Source organism: Procambarus clarkii, chromosome 68, assembly GCF_040958095.1.
Source record: "Procambarus clarkii isolate CNS0578487 chromosome 68, FALCON_Pclarkii_2.0, whole genome shotgun sequence".
In the NCBI taxonomy this organism is placed as follows: domain Eukaryota; kingdom Metazoa; phylum Arthropoda; class Malacostraca; order Decapoda; family Cambaridae; genus Procambarus; species Procambarus clarkii.
Window position 1 is genome coordinate 10,344,547 of NC_091217.1, and position 23,195 is coordinate 10,367,741.

General features: G+C 42.3%; 1 protein-coding gene across 1 annotated transcript; it reads left to right on the forward strand.

The window, feature by feature from the left end:
- Positions 1 to 2,652: 2,652 nt before the first annotated feature.
- LOC123774691 (collagen alpha-2(IX) chain-like) lies at positions 2,653 to 3,666 on the forward strand. Its single transcript, XM_045769201.2, has one exon. It carries the CDS (start codon positions 2,653 to 2,655, stop codon positions 3,664 to 3,666), a length of 1,014 nt encoding a protein of 337 aa, XP_045625157.2.
- Positions 3,667 to 23,195: the final 19,529 nt, after the last annotated feature.

The following is a 23,195-nucleotide window of genomic DNA, read 5'->3' on the forward strand; positions in this document are numbered from 1 at the left end:
GCGTGCGTGTCTCTCGTGCAACATTGCGTGTGCGTGCGTGTCTCTCGTGCAATATTGCGTGTGCGTGTGTCTGGTGCAACACTACGCTCATTTTACGTTGATTCTACTTTATAAAGCTGGGCTTTTATTGCAACTACTTTTAAAGCTGTGCTGGTTTGTGGTCGACCAGGTTTTCCTTCAGTGTTTGATGGCTCGTGCACAACACCAACACCAACAGTTGGGGAATATCAGGAAATACTTCTACAGGACCACTTCCGTACACTCCTGAGACTCAGTTATATCCCCAGTCCAACTGTGTCCTGAAGTTCCCTCCCTCCCATTTCTCTGGATTTTCAATCTGGCGGTGAAGAGACTAAGAGCGCAGCCGCTGATATACGCAATACGTCAGGTGTCTCTTTCAGTGTCTCGGGTTAGACTCCATCTGGCCCCATAACTTTCATCCCATCCTCTGTGGTCACTTCTGCTCCTTCAGGATCGTCCACAGTTCTCGTCGAAGATTATAAACTTTCTGGAATCTCTTATTTAATATTTCAGGCAGCTTTTCTCTCACTTAATCTGACTCTCAAGGTATTGACAAGTTACTGACTCAAGTCTTCCTCCTCATGTCGCTGTGTCATTCTCACTGTGTCTCAACTGCTCGTCTAATTCTTACATGTTATTCCTTTTCATTTTCTAGTTGTGTCAAGACTTCTTGCTCCTTCGATTTTCCTCAAGACAGTGTTCCCCACTTGTCCCAGTGTTGTGGTGTGTTACACCAAGTCCGTCGACTCCTGTCTTGGTGTATCTGTCACCATTATTCCTGGTTTCTGTCCTGGTATCTGTCCACCATTATGCTGGTTAGCATTGTAAATGTGTGGCCACGTCTGTGGTAGAAAATAATAATAATTAAAAAAAATTATTCCCTTTATTATCTTTTAATGTTGTTCCATACGCCAATTTTCAGGAAGTTATCACATGTTCCGAAGTGCAGTATTAATTCAATATTTTCCATGTCTACTTTATTTTGTGTAAATATCAGTTCTTGTTTAGCTGAGAGATCTTCATCGTAATGCCCTCTTAAAATGGTGTCAGGAAATTCCTCTCTGTTGTTACTCAAAATTCCTATTCCTCTTCTTGATGCGGGTCTACCAATTTCAGATCCATTTTCCCCAGATTGTAATCCTCCGTGATGTGCTTTGATGAATACTATGAAAATGTTAAATGAAATGTTAAAATTTGTGGATCTCGTACAGCTCCTCAGCGTCCAGACAGGTGGCGAGGACACATCAGGGGTTTTCCCTCTGGAGTGCCACATTGAGGCCCTGAAACAGGAAATTGGCAGCTCTGAGGTGTCTGACAGCGTCAATGAGGCTGAAACCCAATTCTGGGAGAAAGCTCAAGGGACCCCTAGACCAGGGGCCAAGCATTTCAGACTATGGGAACAAAAGTGTGCTGACCTTCCACTTGCTTGAATTTGTTTGATTTTACTGATTTAAATTAGTTCACTAATGTATAAAACTGAGTAAATATTGATAATGTATTACTCAGAGTGTATTTAGTTATGTATTCATTGTTCTTGTGACTCAACAACCGTCACTCTGAAGCGGTAAGAAGTAGATATATTATGGATTTTAAGTGATAAGGGTCTTGGAATATATTGTTTCTTAAGAGAGAGAGAGAGCGGGGGGGGGAGATAGGGGGATATTCTCATAGAATATCTGTATGAGAGATTAGGGAGAGAGAGAGAGAGAGAGAGAGAGAGAGAGAGAGAGAGAGCCAGCCTCACTTGCCAACAGCTCTGCCCAGGAACACTCAAAGAGACAGGTGGTAAAGGCAGTGTGTCAGAGGGCGGAGAATTGATCACAGTGTTCGGAAAAGATGTGGATAAAGAAGAAGAAAAGAAGAGGAAAAATAAATGGTGGGAGGGAAAATGGAAGATAAAGTATGAAGGAAGGAGAGAGAGGTAAGTGGGGTCAGTGACTGTATAACATGATATTGGGTGGCAAGGGAGGGGGGGGGGGGGTTGTCGAGACTCCCAGCACTTCCCAAGGTAGTGTTGTAGAGTTGTGAAGCCAGAGTTGTGCTGTGGGACAGGTGTGTGTGCCAGGTGTGGACTAGCCACACCTGCACGTGCTCCTCGTGCCCTGGACCAGGACCTGGCCACTTGCGAAACCTATACATTATTCCTTACTGAAGGCGGGGTTGTTGACATATATTAAACAGTTTACGAGCGTGGGAACATTACAACCCAAGGTTGTTATTGTTGTACACAACCTCCTGGTGTCTCGGGGCTCCTCGTACACTCCTTTATTGGTCCTCTCTGGTCTTCTTCCTTCCCACCTTATCTTGACTTGTTTTATACTTTCTTTAACATTTTCTTCAGCCTTCTTATAATTTTTCTCGTACTGCTCTGATTCTGACTTTACTCCTTCGCCTTAATTTATCCTTCGCTTTTCCCCTCTTTCTCTCCCCTTACTCTTCCCTGTCTCTCCTTACCCTTTCTTCGCACCTTTTTCCCTTCTCTCCATTTACCTTTCCTTCCCTTCCCTTTCCCTACCTTGCTCTCTCCTTCCTCACTTTCGTTAACCTTCATTTCCTCCCCCTTACCCTTCCTTCCCTTCCTGTTCCCTTCCCAGTGACACAGTAGGCACGGCGCCACACTGGGTGTAGGACATGGTTGTGGGAGGTCAACAACACATGACAGGTCAACAACACATGACAGGTCAACAACACATAACAGGTCAACAACACATTACAGGTCAACAACACATGCCAGGTCAACAACACATGAGAGGTCAACAACACATGACAGGTCAACAACACATGACAGGTCAACAACACATGACAGGTCAACAACACATGCCAGGTCAACAACACATGAGAGGTCAACAACACATGACAGGTCAACAACACATGACAGGTCAACAACACATGACAGGTCAACAACACATGCCAGGTCAACAACACATGAGAGGTCAACAACACATGACAGGTCAACAACACATGAGAGGTCAACAACACATGACAGGTCAACAACACATGAGAGGTCAACAACACATGACAGGTCAACAACACATGACAGGTCAACAACACATGACAGGTCAACAACACATGAGAGGTCAACAACACATGACAGGTCAACAACACATGAGAGGTCAACAACACATGACAGGTCAACAACACATGAGAGGTCAACAACACATTACAGGTCAACAACACATGTCAGGTCAACAACACATGAGAGGTCAACAACACATGACAGGTCAACAACACATGACAGGTCAACAACACATGACAGGTCAACAACACATGCCAGGTCAACAACACATGAGAGGTCAACAACACATGACAGGTCAACAACACATGACAGGTCAACAACACATGAGAGGTCAACAACACATGACAGGTCAACAACACATGAGAGGTCAACAACACATGACAGGTCAACAACACATGACAGGTCAACAACACATGACAGGTCAACAACACATGACAGGTCAACAACACATGAGAGGTCAACAACACATGAGAGGTCAACAACACATGACAGGTCAACAACACATGAGAGGTCAACAACACATGACACTCCCGGCAACTTCCGGTTCTCCAGGTAATGATCTAAGACACCTCGCCGCGTCTGGTCCTCAAGATGGTGACCTCGGGGGCACAACCACTTCCGACAAGTAATCTGTCGATCTCAGAATATCTCGCATTATGATAACACTTTGAGGTGGTACGATGGGCTCCAACCCGCGGCCCTGAGGACGGACGTGCGTTCGATCCCATTGTATGGTCTCTATACCCTCTTGTGATTTTATTGAGCAACTCGCTTTACTTTTCCTTCAAATTTTTATGGATATTGACCCTTGAAAATCGTATTATAGCTCACCACAACACTGCTCACTCCCTCCCACCACAACACTACTCACTCCCACCCATCACAACACTGCTCACTCCCACCCACCACAACACTGCTCACTCCCTCCCACCACAACACTACTCACTCCCACCCACCACTCCCACCCACCCCGGGTGTTATGGTCGTCCAGGCCAGATATTCCCGGGCATCTTTGATCGCCAGTAAACTTTACCCCGTCATTATCCTCCTTGTTTAGTACTTATGTTCCCGGCCTTCTGGCTGTGAGGCGAGGGCCAGGTCTATACGGTGTTCTGAGTGCTGGGTGAAGGTGAGTCTTGGCCTGAGTGTGAGGCGAGGGCCAGCTAGGTCTGTACGGTGTTCTGAGTGACGGGTGAGTGGTCGTACCACGGCGGTGTTGGTGGAGGCGGCGGTGAGTGAGGAGGGGAAGAGTTGGTGTAGTCGGGAAGGCGGTGAGAGGTCGGCGGTCTCCAGGCAACCGGATGCCCTCCAGCGCCGCGCCAGGTCACCCCGCCATGCCTTGGTACGCGGGGCCTCATCTGCCTTAGTTGTGTACTGAACACCGTGAAGAACCTGTACGGAGAGAGAGAGAGAGAGTGTGAGAGAGAGAGAGAGAGTGAGAGAGTGTGAGTGTGAGAGTATAGAAGAGAGATGTAGACACGGACAGCGGGAGAGAGAGAGAGAGAAAAGAGGTAAAATACTCCAATCTTCGCTACCTTCAGCCCCCAAGTTTAGTCACGCACACATCCAACAAATTGTCATTTATCCAAAGTTGGCTCAGTAAAACTTGGTGTGTTTACCTCCCAGCCTGGCGGCGAGGAGCTGTTTTAGAACACCCCATTAATGTGTTGTTTCCACTGGATGACGGGAGATGTGACCCGCATGACAACACGTGCCAGGAGTGGACAGACGGAAGAGAGGAGTGGACAGAAAAGAAAGTGCTCTTCAGGTCATGCGAGTAGCCCAAGATTATCGCTACAAGCTGCTGCACGTTGCTACAAGTTGCTACAAGCTGCTACAAGCTGCTTCAAGCTGCTACAAGTTGCTACAAGCTGCTGCACGTTGCTACAAGCTGCTACAAGTTGCTACAAGCTGCTACAAGCTGTTACAAGCTGCTGCACGTTGCTACAAGTTGCTACAAGTTGCTACAAGTTGCTACAAGCTGCTACAAGCTGCTACAAGTTGCTACAAGTTGCTACAAGTTGCTACAAGCTGCTACAAGCTGCTACAAGTTGCTACAAGCTGATACAAGCTGATACAAGCTGATACAAGCTGATACAAGCTGCTACAAGTTGCTACAAGCTGCTACAAGCTGCTACAAGCTGCTTCAAGTTGCTTCAAGTTGCTTCAAGCTGCTACAAGCTGCTACAAGTTGCTACAAGCTGCTACAAGTTGCTACAAGCTGATACAAGCTGATACAAGCTGCTACAAGCTGCTACAAGCTGATACAAGCTGCTACAAGTTGCTACAAGTTGCTACAAGTTGCTACAAGCTGCTACAAGCTGCTACAAGCTGCTACAAGCTGATACAAGCTGCTACAAGCTGCTACAAGCTGCTACAAGCTGATACAAGCTGCTACAAGCTGCTACAAGCTGATACAAGCTGCTACAAGCTGATACAAGCTGCTACAAGCTGATACAAGCTGCTACAAGTTGCTACAAGCTGATACAAGCTGCTACAAGCTGCTACAAGCTGCTACAAGCTGATACAAGCTGATACAAGCTGATACAAGCTGCTACAAGTTGCTACAAGCTGATACAAGCTGCTACAAGCTGCTACAAGCTGATACAAGCTGATACAAGCTGCTACAAGCTGATACAAGCTGCTACAAGCTGCTACAAGCTGATACAAGCTGCTACAAGCTGATACAAGCTGCTACAAGTTGCTACAAGCTGATACAAGCTGCTACAAGCTGATACAAGCTGCTACAAGCTGCTACAAGCTGATACAAGCTGCTACAAGCTGCTACAAGCTGCTACAAGCTGCTACAAGCTGATACAAGCTGATACAAGCTGCTACAAGCTGATACAAGCTGCTACAAGCTGATACAAGCTGCTACAAGCTGCTACAAGCTGTTACAAGCTGCTACAAGCTGCTACAAGCTGATACAAGCTGATACAAGCTGCTACAAGCTGATACAAGCTGCTACAAGCTGCTACAAGCTGCTACAAGCTGATACAAGCTGCTACAAGCTGCTACAAGTTGCTATAAGCTGCTACAAGCTGCTACAAGCTGCTACAAGCTGCTACAAGCTGCTACAAGCTGATACAAGCTGTTACAAGCTGCTACAAGCTGTTACAAGCTGTTACAAGCTGCTACAAGCTGCTACAAGTTGCTACAAGCTGCTACAAGCTGATACAAGCTGCTATAAGCTGCTACAAGCTGATACAAGCTGCTACAAGCTGATACAAGCTGCTACAAGCTGCTACAAGCTGTTACAAGCTGCTACAAGCTGATACAAGCTGCTACAAGCTGATACAAGCTGCTACAAGCTGATACAAGCTGTTACAAGCTGTTACAAGCTGCTACAAGCTGTTACAAGCTGCTACAAGCTGCTACAAGCTGATACAAGCTGCTACAAGCTGATACAAGCTGCTACAAGCTGATACAAGCTGTTACAAGCTGTTACAAGCTGCTACAAGCTGATACAAGCTGCTACAAGCTGATACAAGCTGCTACAAGCTGATACAAGCTGTTACAAGCTGCTACAAGCTGTTACAAGCTGCTACAAGCTGCTACAAGTTGCTATAAGCCTTCCAGAAAGTGATGCAGGTTTCAGATTTTCTTTTGCTGGAAGTTTGTATTGGTTTTATATTTATATGAACACTTTACGGCTTCCTTTCCTACCTCTCCTACCCATGCTATGGATAGTGGTGCCACATCACTCTCGTGGTGATGTGGCACCACAGCGGGGCCCCCTCCCTTGATGCCTCACTCTCATGGTGATGTGGCACCACAGCGGGGCCCCTCCCTTGATGCCTCACTCACGTGGTGATGTGGCACCACAGCGGGGCCCCTCCCTTGATGCCTCACTCACGTGGTGATGTGGCACCACAGCGGGGCCCCTCCCTTGATGCCTCACTCACGTGGTGATGTGGCACCACAGCGGAGCCCCTCCCTTGATGCCTCACTCACGTGGTGATGTGGCACCACAGCGGAGCCCCTCCCTTGATGCCTCACTCACGTGGTGATGTGGCACCACAGCGGAGCCCCTCCCTTGTTGCCAGACTGATAATGTGCTGGACTTGTACCCAGGATTAACAATGTAAATCACCTGCTCTGTAATATATGTGATGCAGTTATAATTTGAGCTTGTAAAAGCTCCTTCATCACCTTGTGTGCTTCAGTGCTCTATAACTCTTTAATTTCTATAGCACCTATATTACCCTGTCGGAGTAGGAGAGAGTATATATATATATATATATATATATATATATATATATATATATATATATATATATATATATATATATATATATATATATATATATATATATGTCGTACCTAGTAGCCAGAACGCACTTCTCAGCCTAATATGCAAGGCCCGATTTGCCTAATAAGCCAAGTTTTCCTGAATTAATATATTTTTTCTAATTTTTTTCTTATGAAATGATAAAGCTACCCATTTCATTATGTATGAGGTCAATTTTTTTTTATTGGAGTTAAAATTAACGTAAATATATGACCGAACCTAACCAACCCTACCTAACCTAACCTAACCTATCTCTATCAGTTAGGTTAGGTTAGGTAGCAGAAAAAGTTAGGTTAGGTTAGGTTAGGTAGGTTAGGTAGTCGAAAAAACATTAATTCATGAAAACTTGGCTTATTAGGCAAATTGGGCCATGCATATTAGGCTGAGAAGTGCGTTCTGGCTATTAGGTACGACATATATATATATATATATATATATATATATATATATATATATATATATATATATATATATATATATATATATATATATATATATATATATATATGTCGTACCTAATAGCCAGAACGCACTTCTCAGCCTACTATGCAAGGCCCGATTTGCCTAATAAGCCAAGTTTTCATGAATTATTTGCTTTTCGACTACCTAACCTACCTAACCTAACCTAACCTAACGTTTTCGGCTACCTAACCTAACCTAACCTATAAAGATAGGTTAGGTTAGGTTAGGTAGGGTTGGTTAGGTTCGGTCATATATCTACGTTAATTTTAACTCCAATAAAAACAAATTGACCTCATACATAATGAAATGGGTAGCTTTATCATTTCATAAGATAAAAAATAGAGAAAATATATTAATTCATGAAAACTTGGCTTATTAGGCAAATCGGGCCTTGAATAGTAGGCTGAGAAGTGCGTTCTGGCTACTAGGTACGACATATATATATATATATATATATATATATATATATATATATATATATATATATTATTAAATATGACCGAAAAAGTAAGATTAATAATTCTAACACGAATTTTCTCAATCTTTCGTACATTTCTTTTCACTGTTAGAGGTAAATCAAAAATCAATTCTCCAAAATTCATTTTTATTTCTAGTCTGACGCGACACGAGCGCGTTTCGTAAAACTTATTACATTTTCAAAGACTTTAGTTCACAAATACACAACTGTGTATTTGTGAACTAAAGTCTTTGAAAATGTAATAAGTTTTACGAAACGCGCTCGTGTCGCGTCAGACTAGAAATAAAAATGAATTTTGGAGAATTGATTTTTGATTTACCTCTAACAGTGAAAAGAAATGTACGAAAGATTGAGAAAATTCGTGTTAGAATTATTAATCTTACTTTTTCGGTCATATTTAATAATATATGTCTACAGGAAAGACTGCTACCAAAATATACTAATATATATATATATATATATATATATATATATATATATATATATATATATATATATATATATATATATATATATATATATATATATATATATAATCATTATCATCCTCGTCTCTATCATAATAGCAAAATAATAATGATTTCGCAGGAAGATAATTTAAGCCTTCGGTCAAAGGAATTATATAGAGAAAAATAATTCTCCTTAAGGTTTAAGATGATGAAAGTGTGGAGAGTGAAGGTTAAGGTGACGCTAAGCGTATGCGTCTAGTTAAGGGGTTGACCGCCAGAAGTTACTGGATGACGGCGAGGGAGGCCTTGTGGCTCCTCTCGTGTGTCCTGAATATCTGTTTAGTTATCATGCAAATTGGATTATCACAGAGATGGGAGTTGGTAAAATATTGTTACAGAGGTTGCTACCTAGGGGTGGAGGCCTGGTCGAGGACCGGGCCGCGGGTCACTAAAGCCCCGAAAATCATCTCAAGATAACCTCTCAAGAGGTCGTCGGGCTCATCTTATCCCAGGCTGCCTTGATGGTAATGAATGGGCTGTAATTACCACACACAAATTAAATATATAAAAGTCGGTACCTAACGTACAAGAGTGAAAAAAAGGTAGACCGTAGAGTTACGAAGATAACTATAAATGATAAAAGTGGAAGCATCAAGTTTAGTTTAGTTCATTTATTATGCACCCCATACCCATCTTGTGGGCGGTAGTGGAAAGGGTTACAGAGGCACATAATGGGCTCAGGGACTGAGCCCCACAATTCATTTAGCTAAGCAAGTTACAATCTTGATGAGCTAGTTACAAAATTCAATACACATCGTCACATCATCAATGGATTCGAGATCGACCACAATTACAGTTTTTATTTAATTAAGCAATTGACATATGTGGAGAGCTAGTGTCACAATTGATATGTTTGTCCTGCACACCGCCCCCCATCCAGTGGGCAGCGGTGGATAGGTTACAATCACTTAGTTACTACCTACAGTTAGCAAACTGGGGATATTTGGCTAAAATTTCTGGTAGCAGATAATTTTGAATCACATATTTACACATCTCTTGAACATTTGTTATAGAATTGTCTCTGAATTCACGTATCTTTTCGCACTCCATCACATAGTGACGTAGGGTGTGCGAATAATTTTGTTGACACAGTTTACATTTGGTCAGGTCTACATCAGCAGATAATGAGAATTCCCAGAGATACTTGTAACCGAGTCTAAGCCGAGCAATAGTAACGTCTAGAAGTCTGCTGATTTTACTGGATGAACCATAGGTGTGTGGCTCCTCTTGCATGATAGTATGATGATAGATGGAATTACTGGTGTCAATTTCACTTTGCCTCAGATCTACAAGATTTTGTTGAAGTTCTTGGTGTACTGCTGCTCTCAGACTGCTTATTGACAATTGACAAGGTTATACTCAATTTATCCTTTAAAGGGAGATTCTAAGAGATGTGAATTATGTGAATCGGAATTCAATAAAAGATGTGAATTATGTGAGCCGGATGAACCATTTTCAGTCAAGTGACTCTGGCCACTCGCGGGTGTTTATGACGGGTGTTGGGCGTGTGGCCGCTCATCACTCACATGTTGGTGCACCTCCCGCCGCTCTAATGCAACACCAACTTTTGTTAATTGTGGCTTTGTTTTATTAAGCCAAAAAAAGAGTCCGGCATTTCGACAAATGAACCAGTTTCCTCTGCTGCCAGCTGGAGCCGCTGAGAGGGTTCAGGCCTCAGGCAGCGTTGTGCCGGCAGCTGCGTTATCTTGAGGTTATCTTGAGATGATTTCGGGGCTTTTTTTTTTTTTAGTGTCCCCGCGGCCTGGTCCTCGACCAGGCCTCCACCCCCAGGAAGCAGCCCGTGACAGCTGACTAACACCCACGTACCTATTTTACTGCTAGGTAACAGGGGCATAGGGTGAAAGAAACTCTGCCCATTGATTCTCGCCGGCGCCCGGGATCGAACCCGGGACCACAGGATCACAAGTCCAGCGTCCTGTCCGCTCGGCCGACCGGCTGCGTGGTGCCGGCACCTGAGTTACCAGCAAGATCTTTGTCTAGTGTCCCAAACTACAGCTCCTGTGCGGTCATGTTGTAACTAAGACTTGTAACCAGCTTCCCCTGGTATAGTGTCAACACCACACACACCTCAGCTTCCCCTGGTATAGTGTCAACACCACACACACACCTCAGCTTCCCCTGGTATAGTGTCAACACCACACACACACCTCAGCTTCCCCTGGTATAGTGTCAACACCACACACACCTCAGCTTCCCCCTGGTATAGTGTCAACACCACACACACCTCAGCTTCCCCTGGTATAGTGTCAACACCACACACACCTCAGCTTCCCCTGGTATAGTGTCAACACCACACATACCTCAGCTTCCCCTGGTATAGTGTCAACACCACACACACCTCAGCTTCCCCTGGTATAGTGTCAACACCACACACACCTCAGCTTCCCCTGGTATAGTGTCAACACCACACACACCTCAGCTTCCCCTGGTATAGTGTCAACACCACACACACACCTCAGCTTCCCCTGGTATAGTGTCAACACCACACACACCTCAGCTTCCCCTGGTATAGTGTCAACACCACACACACACCTCAGCTTCCCCTGGTATAGTGTCAACACCACACCCTGGGGAGGAAGAAAAGTCACATTTGCATGTTTGCATATTTTTATTTTCCCACGAATTAAATTTCTTGAGGAAAGTTGGTCCCATTAAAATGATATGAGAAAACTTAAAGTTTGCTGCCCAGGCATGTGGGTACGGGACCAACTACGCCCTGGCACACACACACATAACTTCTACCATTAGACTACAGGTGATAATAATATTACCGTAAGTTAGCTACTGTAAATTCCTGTAATCTGGCGCTGGATACCCCTACGGGAGGGTCCTGGGCCCCCCTGGGAGGGACCTGGCCCCCCTGGGAGAGTCCTGGGCCCCCTGGGAGGGTCCTGGCCCCCCTGGGAGGGTCCTGGGCTCCCTGAGAGGGTCCTGGGCCCCCTGGGAGGGTCCTGGGCTCCCTGAGAGGGTCCTGAGCCCCCTGAAAGATTCCTGGGCCCCTTGGAAAGTTCTTGGGCCCCTGGGACGGCTCTGAGCCCCTGGGAGGGTCCTGGACCCCCTGGGAGGGTCCTGGGCCCCTGGGAGAGTCCTGGGCCCCTGGGAGAGTCCTGGGCTCCCTGGAAGGGTTCTGAGCCTCCTGGAAGGGTCCAGGACCCTCCTAGGGGGCCCAGGACCAGTTCCAGTTCAGTTTGTTTCAAGATCATTTCAAATATCAACAAGTTGACAGCACAACTGTCAACTTGTTGACAGATAACGAGAGCAGCATACTCTACACTGGCAAAAGTTAGAGCATCATTCAGAAACCTATGGAGGCAATTAGGGCGCTTTACATCTTACGTGAGGCCAGTCTTAGAGTATGCCGCCTCATCATGGAGTCCCCATCTGAAGAAGCATATAAAGAAACTGGAAAAGGTTCAGAGGTCGCGCAAAAGGGAAAGCAACGAAGAGAAAGGAAGCGCAGGCCCCTCAGAAAGTAAAGGAAGTACCTAAGCAAACATTAGTTGTGGGAGATTCCCAGATAAGGTATTTGGATAGAACGTTTTGTGCTAGAGATAGGGGGAACAGGTTAAGGGTTTGCTATCCCGGAGCTGGCATTGGTGATATTATAAACAACATGAATGATATTATGGCTGGTAATGGGAACAATCCCATTATTTGCATTAGCGTGGGAGGAAATGATGTTGGTCGAGTCAGGAGTGAGGAACTGATTCAGAGGTATAAAACAGCCATAGAGTTAGTTAGGAGCAAGGGAGGAATCCCGATCATATGTGGCATTCTTCCAAGAAAGGGAGTGGGAAATGAATGGATATCGAGGGCACTTGGTGTCAATTGCCGGCTGGAAAGATATTGCAAATCAAATGCAATATCTTTCATAGACAACTGGGAACACTTCTATGGAAGAAATGAAATGTATGCTCGTGATGGGGTGCATCTATCGAGAGCTGGGGTTGTTGCTGTTGCGAACTCGCTAGAAGAAGTGGTTAGAGGTGTTTGTTTGGGTTTAAACTGTTAGTAGATAGAGGTATGGGAATTGATTTGGAGGAAGGAGGTAATAAAAGTATGTGTTTGTGGGAGAAAGGAATTGGCAAAACGATCAGGGAAAGAGAAGGTCCGCAAAATAACAATTCACTTAGGGTATATTACACTAACAGTAGAAGTCTAAGAAATAAAATTAACGAATTAAATGCTCTTGTCTGCACAGAAAAAATAGATATTATTGCACTTACCGAAACGTGGATGAATGTAGAAAATAGAGAACTATTAGCTGAATATCAAATATATGGATTTAAACTATTTCACACAGATAGATATATTAGACGAGGAGGTGGAGTAGCCATATATGTTAGGGACAATTTGAAATGTAGTCTCAAAGAGGGAATCAAAACAGAGCCACACACAGAAACTATTTGGATTGAATTAAACGAAAAAGCTAATAATATTATAATAGGAGTAATATATAGGCCACCAAATTTAGACAGAATGGAAGCAAAGCATCTATGGGATGAAATATCTAGAGCATCTAGATCTAACAGTATTTATGTCATGGGTGACTTTAATTTTAGCGGAATAAACTGGTTGAACAAAACAGGGAATAGTGAAGCAGAAGATTTTCTAGAATTAATTGACGATTGCTTTCTTACGCAACACATTAAGGAACCAACACGGGAAAATAATATTTTAGATTTAGTGTTAACTAACAGGGAAACGCAAATTAATGACATCGAAATAGGGAGTGAGCTAGGGAGCAGTGATCACAAAGAAATCAGATTTAGCATAGAATGGAATAGACCAGTAGGAGAAAATTCTGTTAAAGTGCCAGATTTTCGAAAAGCTGATTTTAATAGCCTAAGAAATTTTTTGGGTCAAATTGATTGGAAAGGCTTGGGTATGGGGTGTGGGCCGGTCTTGGAGCGAGACATGAACCCAGCGATAGGTGACTTAAATGGGGATTTCGATGTGGATTCAATATATAACTTATTTAAGAATATTCTAAACAAAGCACAGGAACGTAGTATACCATACAAATTGAATAGATCGTATACTAATGACCCAAAGTGGATAACAAAGAATTTGAAGAACCTTATAGGTAAAAAGAGAGCTTGGTACAAAAGGATTAAAAATGGGGAGGTCACTTTAGAACAGGAATTCGTACAACTGGTTAGAAATGTTAAAAAAGAGATAAGGAAAGCAAAAAGAAACTATGAAGTTCGCATAGCAGGGCAAGCAAAGACAAATCCTAAAGGGTTTTTTCAGTTATATCGTACTAAGACTAGGGAAAGGATAGGTCCATTAAAAACTGAGACAGGTCAAATAACAGATAGTGATAATATCACTGATAGTGATATTATCACTATTATATAACAGATTGTTATATTATCATAGCAATATGGAAGTTGTAGTGAAGGACCTGGTGACTCTAGTGGGAGCCCTGAGGACAGAGTTGGACTCTCTGCGGGAGGAGGTGCGTCAGCTTAAAAAACAACGAGAAGTAACGAAGGAGGAGACCAGCAGTAAAGGGACCTCGTCTTGGAGAGTTGCGAAAGACAGGGGCCTTAAGAAGACTTTGATAAAGCCGCCTTCAAACGTCATAGCAACTTCAAATTCATTTGACGTTTTGGAGGACGAGTGCTGTGGAGAGACTGTGGATCGCGCAAAAGGGAAAGCAACGAAGAGAAAGGAAGCGCAGGCCCCTCAGAAAGTAAAGGAAGTACCTAAGCAAACATTAGTTGTGGGAGATTCCCAGATAAGGTATTTGGATAGAACGTTTTGTGCTAGAGATAGGGGGAACAGGTTAAGGGTTTGCTATCCCGGAGCTGGCATTGGTGATATTATAAACAACATGAATGATATTATGGCTGGTAATGGGAACAATCCCATTATTTGCATTAGCGTGGGAGGAAATGATGTTGGTCGAGTCAGGAGTGAGGAACTGATTCAGAGGTATAAAACAGCCATAGAGTTAGTTAGGAGCAAGGGAGGAATCCCGATCATATGTGGCATTCTTCCAAGAAAGGGAGTGGGAAATGAATGGATATCGAGGGCACTTGGTGTCAATTGCCGGCTGGAAAGATATTGCAAATCAAATGCAATATCTTTCATAGACAACTGGGAACACTTCTATGGAAGAAATGAAATGTATGGTCGTGATGGGGTGCATCTATCGAGAGCTGGGGTTGTTGCTGTTGCGAACTCGCTAGAAGAAGTGGTTAGAGGTGTTTGTTTGGGTTTAAACTGTTAGTAGATAGAGGTATGGGAATTGATTTGGAGGAAGGAGGTAATAAAAGTATGTGTTTGTGGGAGAAAGGAATTGGCAAAACGATCAGGGAAAGAGAAGGTCCGCAAAATAACAATTCACTTAGGGTATATTACACTAACAGTAGAAGTCTAAGAAATAAAATTAACGAATTAAATGCTCTTGTCTGCACAGAAAAAATAGATATTATTGCACTTACCGAAACGTGGATGAATGTAGAAAATAGAGAACTATTAGCTGAATATCAAATATATGGATTTAAACTATTTCACACAGATAGATATATTAGACGAGGAGGTGGAGTAGCCATATATGTTAGGGATAATTTGAAATGTAGTCTCAAAGAAGGAATCAAAACAGAGCCACACACAGAAACTATTTGGATTGAATTAAACGAAAAAGCTAATAATATTATAATAGGAGTAATATATAGGCCACCAAATTTAGACAGAATGGAAGCAAAGCATCTATGGGATGAAATATCTAGAGCATCTAGATCTAACAGTATTTATGTCATGGGTGACTTTAATTTTAGCGGAATAAACTGGTTGAACAAAACAGGGAATAGTGAAGCAGAAGATTTTCTAGAATTAATTGACGATTGCTTTCTTACGCAACACATTAAGGAACCAACACGGGAAAATAATATTTTAGATTTAGTGTTAACTAACAGGGAAACGCAAATTAATGACATCGAAATAGGGAGTGAGCTAGGGAGCAGTGATCACAAAGAAATCAGATTTAGCATAGAATGGAATAGACCAGTAGGAGAAAATTCTGTTAAAGTGCCAGATTTTCGAAAAGCTGATTTTAATAGCCTAAGAAATTTTTTGGGTCAAATTGATTGGAAAGGCTTGGGTATGGGGTGTGGGCCGGTCTTGGAGCGAGACATGAACCCAGCGATAGGTGACTTAAATGGGGATTTCGATGTGGATTCAATATATAACTTATTTAAGAATATTCTAAACAAAGCACAGGAACGTAGTATACCATACAAATTGAATAGATCGTATACTAATGACCCAAAGTGGATAACAAAGAATTTGAAGAACCTTATAGGTAAAAAGAGAGCTTGGTACAAAAGGATTAAAAATGGGGAGGTCACTTTAGAACAGGAATTCGTACAACTGGTTAGAAATGTTAAAAAAGAGATAAGGAAAGCAAAAAGAAACTATGAAGTTCGCATAGCAGGGCAAGCAAAGACAAATCCTAAAGGGTTTTTTCAGTTATATCGTACTAAGACTAGGGAAAGGATAGGTCCATTAAAAACTGAGACAGGTCAAATAACAGATAGTGATGAAGAGATGAGTAGTATTTTTAATAAATATTTTGTATCTGTATTTACTAAAGAGGAACTTAACAATATGCCTTCAGCCGAACAAGTCTATGTGGGTGGGGACGAGGACAGGTTGACGAGTTTAGCAGTTACCAGGGAGGATGTTCTTAAACAAATAGTAAAACTCAAACCAAACAAATCCCCAGGGCCGGATGAAGTGTTTGCTAGGGTGCTTAAAGAATGCAAAGAGGAGCTTTGTGACCCACTGTCAACCATATTTAATAAATCAATAGAGTCAGGCAGAGTGCCAGAGTTTTGGAAAGTTGCTAATGTGATACCAGTTTTTAAGAAAGGAGATAGATCACTTGCGTCTAACTATCGACCAATTAGCCTAACGTCTATTGTGGGAAAGTTACTCGAATCTATAATAGCAAATAAAATTCGTCTTCATCTTGAAAAACATAAATTAATAATTGAGTCGCAACATGGTTTTATAAATGGCCGTTCATGTTTAACAAATTTGTTATCTTTTTATTCTAGCATTGTTGAGGCAGTTGATAGTGGTAAGGATTGCGATGTTGTATACCTTGACTTTAGCAAAGCTTTTGATACAGTGCCACATGAAAGACTGATTAAAAAAATAGAGTCTCATGGTATTGGGGGTGCTATATTAAGCTGGATTAGGGCATGGCTATACCAAAGGAAACAGAGAGTTAGTATAAATGGAATCAAGTCAGAGTGGGAAAATGTTGTAAGTGGAGTGCCTCAAGGCTCTGTCCTGGGACCTCTGTTGTTTATAATATATATAAATGATTTAGATTCAGGTTTGAGTAGCAACATTTGCAAATTTGCCGATGATACGAAAATCGGTAGGGAAATTAATTCGGAGGAGGACTCACTATCACTTCAAGTTGATCTAGATAGGGTTTTGAAATGGTCAAAGGATTGGCAGATGCAGTTTAATGCTGATAAATGTAAAGTTCTGAGGTTAGGTAATGATGATAGAGTTACAAGATACGAGCTAGATGGTGTTGTGATTGCGAAGTCGGATTGCGAAAGGGATCTGGGAGTTATGATTAGTAAGAATTTAAAACAAAAGGATCAATGCATAAATGTTCGTAATAAGGCAAATCGGACACTTGGATTTATTAATCGCAGCGTTAGTAACAAGACACCTGGTGTGGTTCTCAAGCTATATCTTGCTCTAGTTAGGCCCCATTTAGATTATGCAGTTCAGTTTTGGTCGCCATATTATAGAATGGATATAAATTCACTTGAACGTGTCCAGCGTAGGATGACTAAGTTAATTCCCCAAATTAGAAATCTTTCATATGAAGAAAGATTAACAAAGCTTAAGTTGCATTCACTGGAAAGGCGAAGAGTTAGGGGTGACATGATAGAGGTTTACAAGTGGATGAATGGACATAACCGGGGGGATATTAATAGGGTATTAAAAGTATCAACACAGGACAGAACACGAAACAATGGATATAAATTGGATAAGTTTAGATTTAGGAAAGACTTGGGTAAATACTGGTTCAGTAACAGGGTTGTTGATTTGTGGAACCAATTGCCGCGTAACATTGTGGAGGTGGGGTCCCTCGATTGTTTCAAGCACGGGTTGGACAAGTATATGAGTGGGATTGGGTGGTTATAGAATAGGAGCTGCCTCGTATGGGCCAATAGGCCTTCTGCAGTTACCTTTGTTCTTATGTTCTTATGTTCTTATGATGAAGAGATGAGTAGTATTTTTAATAAATATTTTGTATCTGTATTTACTAAAGAAGAACTTAACAATATGCCTTCAGCCGAACAAGTCTATGTGGGTGGGGACGAGGACAGGTTGACGAGTTTAGCAGTTACCAGGGAGGATGTTCTTAAACAAATAGTAAAACTCAAACCAAACAAATCCCCAGGGCCGGATGAAGTGTTTGCTAGGGTGCTTAAAGAATGCAAAGAGGAGCTTTGTGACCCACTGTCAACCATATTTAATAAATCAATAGAGTCAGGCAGAGTGCCAGAGTTTTGGAAAGTTGCTAATGTGATACCAGTTTTTAAGAAAGGAGATAGATCACTTGCGTCTAACTATCGACCAATTAGCCTAACGTCTATTGTGGGAAAGTTACTCGAATCTATAATAGCAAATAAAATTCGTCTTCATCTTGAAAAACATAAATTAATAATTGAGTCGCAACATGGTTTTATAAATGGCCGTTCATGTTTAACAAATTTGTTATCTTTTTATTCTAGCATTGTTGAGGCAGTTGATAGTGGTAAGGATTGCGATGTTGTATACCTTGACTTTAGCAAAGCTTTTGATACAGTGCCACATGAAAGACTGATTAAAAAAATAGAGTCTCATGGTATTGGGGGTGCTATATTAAGCTGGATTAGGGCATGGCTATACCAAAGGAAACAGAGAGTTAGTATAAATGGAATCAAGTCAGAGTGGGAAAATGTTGTAAGTGGAGTGCCTCAAGGCTCTGTCCTGGGACCTCTGTTGTTTATAATATATATAAATGATTTAGATTCAGGTTTGAGTAGCAACATTTGCAAATTTGCCGATGATACGAAAATCGGTAGGGAAATTAATTCGGAGGAGGACTCACTATCACTTCAAGTTGATCTAGATAGGGTTTTGAAATGGTCAAAGGATTGGCAGATGCAGTTTAATGCTGATAAATGTAAAGTTCTGAGGTTAGGTAATGATGATAGAGTTACAAGATACGAGCTAGATGGTGTTGTGATTGCGAAGTCGGATTGCGAAAGGGATCTGGGAGTTATGATTAGTAAGAATTTAAAACAAAAGGATCAATGCATAAATGTTCGTAATAAGGCAAATCGGACACTTGGATTTATTAATCGCAGCGTTAGTAACAAGACACCTGGTGTGGTTCTCAAGCTATATCTTGCTCTAGTTAGGCCCCATTTAGATTATGCAGTTCAGTTTTGGTCGCCATATTATAGAATGGATATAAATTCACTTGAACGTGTCCAGCGTAGGATGACTAAGTTAATTCCCCAAATTAGAAATCTTTCATATGAAGAAAGATTAACAAAGCTTAAGTTGCATTCACTGGAAAGGCGAAGAGTTAGGGGTGACATGATAGAGGTTTACAAGTGGATGAATGGACATAACCGGGGGGATATTAATAGGGTATTAAAAGTATCAACACAGGACAGAACACGAAACAATGGATATAAATTGGATAAGTTTAGATTTAGGAAAGACTTGGGTAAATACTGGTTCAGTAACAGGGTTGTTGATTTGTGGAACCAATTGCCGCGTAACATTGTGGAGGTGGGGTCCCTCGATTGTTTCAAGCACGGGTTGGACAAGTATATGAGTGGGATTGGGTGGTTATAGAATAGGAGCTGCCTCGTATGGGCCAATAGGCCTTCTGCAGTTACCTTTGTTCTTATGTTCTTATGTAAGTCAGAGTGGGAAAATGTTGTAAGTGGAGTGCCTCAAGGCTCTGTCCTGGGACCTCTGTTGTTTATAATATATATAAATGATTTAGATTCAGGTTTGAGTAGCAACATTTGCAAATTTGCCGATGATACGAAAATCGGTAGGGAAATTAATTCGGAGGAGGACTCACTATCACTTCAATTTGATCTAGATAGGGTTTTGAAATGGTCAAAGGATTGGCAGATGCAGTTTAATGCTGATAAATGTAAAGTTCTGAGGTTAGGTAATGATGATAGAGTTACAAGATACGAGCTAGATGGTGTTGTGATTGCGAAGTCGGATTGCGAAAGGGATCTGGGAGTTATGATTAGTAAGAATTTAAAACAAAAGGATCAATGCATAAATGTTCGTAATAAGGCAAATCGGACACTTGGATTTATTAATCGCAGCGTTAGTAACAAGACACCTGGTGTGGTTCTCAAGCTATATCTTGCTCTAGTTAGGCCCCATTTAGATTATGCAGTTCAGTTTTGGTCGCCATATTATAGAATGGATATAAATTCACTTGAACGTGTCCAGCGTAGGATGACTAAGTTAATTCCCCAAATTAGAAATCTTTCATATGAAGAAAGATTAACAAAGCTTAAGTTGCATTCACTGGAAAGGCGAAGAGTTAGGGGTGACATGATAGAGGTTTACAAGTGGATGAATGGACATAACCGGGGGGATATTAATAGGGTATTAAAAGTATCAACACAGGACAGAACACGAAACAATGGGTATAAATTGGATAAGTTTAGATTTAGGAAAGACTTGGGTAAATACTGGTTCAGTAACAGGGTTGTTGATTTGTGGAACCAATTGCCGCGTAACATTGTGGAGGTGGGGTCCCTCGATTGTTTCAAGCACGGGTTGGACAAGTATATGAGTGGGATTGGGTGGTTATAGAATAGGAGCTGCCTCGTATGGGCCAATAGGCCTTCTGCAGTTACCTTTGTTCTTATGTTCTTATGTTCTTATGTTTGCAACGAGACTCGTCCCAGTGCTACGAGGGATGGGGTATGAGGAGCGCCTGAGGGAACTGTGCCTTACGACACTAGAAAGAAGAAGGGAGAGGAGGACATGATAGGAACGTATAAAATACTCAGCTTGACAGAGTGGACATTCACGAAATGTTCACACGGAATAGTAACAGAACGAGGGGACATGGGTGGAAGTTGGAAACTCAGATAAGTCACAGAGATGCTAGGAAGTTTTCTTTTAGCGTGAGAGTAGTGGGAAAATGGAATGCACTTCAGGAACAGGTTGTGGAAGCAAATACTATTCATAATTTTAAAACCAGGTATGATAGGGAAATGGGACAGGAGTCATTGCTGTAAACAACCGATGCTCGAAAGGCGGGATCCAAGAGTCAATGCTCGATCCTGCAGACACAACTAGGTGAGTACAACTTCCTCATTATAAAGGAGTCGGACAACGCGAGGTATAATTCGTGTGACATTTTGTATGCTCTAAAAAATAAGCTCATGAGTAGAATTTAATTGTTCCTTTGGCCAGCAATGGCTGCCAGCGCCCCGGTGATGTGTGGCGCCGCCCTTCTGATGGACCGAATAATTTGTGCAACTTTTTCTGTTTCAAGCGTCCAGTGATGTATATTTTTGTTTGTCGTCAAAGGACTTTGTATCTGTCTCCGAACAAACTTTTTTGTGAAAGCAATATGTGAATGAAAGGGGAGGCAGCGAGTTGAAATGTACTTCATTTAACAGCTGTGAAATATGTAATATTAGTGCAAATAATACAAGAATAAACCAGTTTCTCCTCAGCCAAGGGCAAGGGAGACATTCCCTGTGGCTGGTCTGACGTTATATAAAAGTATGTTGCAATGGGTGAATGTTTGTATCGTTGTGTGAATGTCTGGCGATGGGTGAATGGTGATGGGGTAAGGTCTGCGGTGATGAGGGAAGATCTGCGGTGATGGGGGAAGGTCCATGGTGATGGGGGAAGGTCCATGGTGATGGGGGAAGGTCCATGGTGATGGGGGAAGGTCCATGGTGATGGGGGAAGGTCCATGGTGATGGGGGAAGGTCCATGGTGATGGGGGAAGGTCCATGGTGATGGGGGAAGGTCCATGGTGATGGGGGAAGATCCATGGTGATGGGGGAAGGTCCATGGTGATGGGGTAAGATCTGCGGTGATGAGGGAAGATCTGCGGTGATGGGGGAAAGTCTATCGTGATGGGGGAAGGTCTTTTGTGTTTAGTGCTGGTCTGTCGTTTTTGGTTAATTGATAACAACATGTATATTGACTTTTCCAATATGAGTGATATTTTGTCATATAAATGGCTGCATTTTCGTGTACTGGTTTTGTAGCCTCTGTAGCACAAGTCCTCGTACCAGGAGCATCTAAGGAGGGAGTGTCCACTGTGTGTAGTCTTATTCACAAAGATAAGTCCACATTTTAGACTATTGGGATCGTGAAAGGCATAACAAGAAAATGTACTAACTTGGCTTAACGTACACAACCTTAGACTAAAGTAATTACATATATGTACTATATTAGGCCGAATACAAATTATTTGTGGTTATTGCCCCAGATCTTTTGTCCTGTATAAAATTAAAAAGTACAATCAGTACAAAAGTACAATGCCATCATTGTGATCCAGATGAGAATGATGGTTAAGGAACCCGGAACAATGCCATCATTGTGATCCAGATGAGAATGATGGTTAAGGAACCCGGAACAATGCCATCATTGTGATCCAGATGAGAATGATGGTTAAGGAACCCGGAACAATGCCATCATTGTGATCCAGATCACAATGATGGTTAAGGAACCCGGAACAATGAGAATGATGGTTAAGGTACCCGGAACAATGAGAATGATGGTTAAGGAACCCGGAACAATGAGAATGATGGTTAAGGAACCCGGAACAATGAGTATGATGGTTAAGGAACCCGGAACAATGATGGTTAAGGAACCCGGAACAATGATGGTTAAGGAACCCGGAACAATGATGGTTAAGGAACCCGGAACGAGAGAAAACCACAAAATCTCGGAGCGTTACGAATGATATCAGTAAAATCCACATTTTATTGTATTTTATAAAATCCACAAAATCCGCTAGAAAAGTCCTCCTACTCCCTTAATTGGCTATTTTGGATAGTAAGTGCGGTACTGAAATGGTTTATTGAAATTCGTACTAAAGTTGGATTTGTGAGCTGTACATTCCCTCACCCTGGCACTCCCCCTCACCCTGGCACTCCTTCCTCACCTTGGCACTCCCCCTCACCCTGGCACTCCTTCCTCACCTTGGCACTCCCCTCACCCTGGCACTCCTTCCTCACCTTGGCACTCCCCCTCACCGTGTCATTAGTGTCATCAAAGTGTCATTAGACGAGAACTCCTGGATGGATTTGAAGAAAGTAGAACTGTGCAAACTGGAACTAGCAGGTCCAT

Coding starts and splice junctions, on each gene's coding strand:
- LOC123774691 (XM_045769201.2), top strand. CDS start 2,653: ATGGTTGTGGGAGGTCAACAACACATGACAGGTCAACAACACATGACA.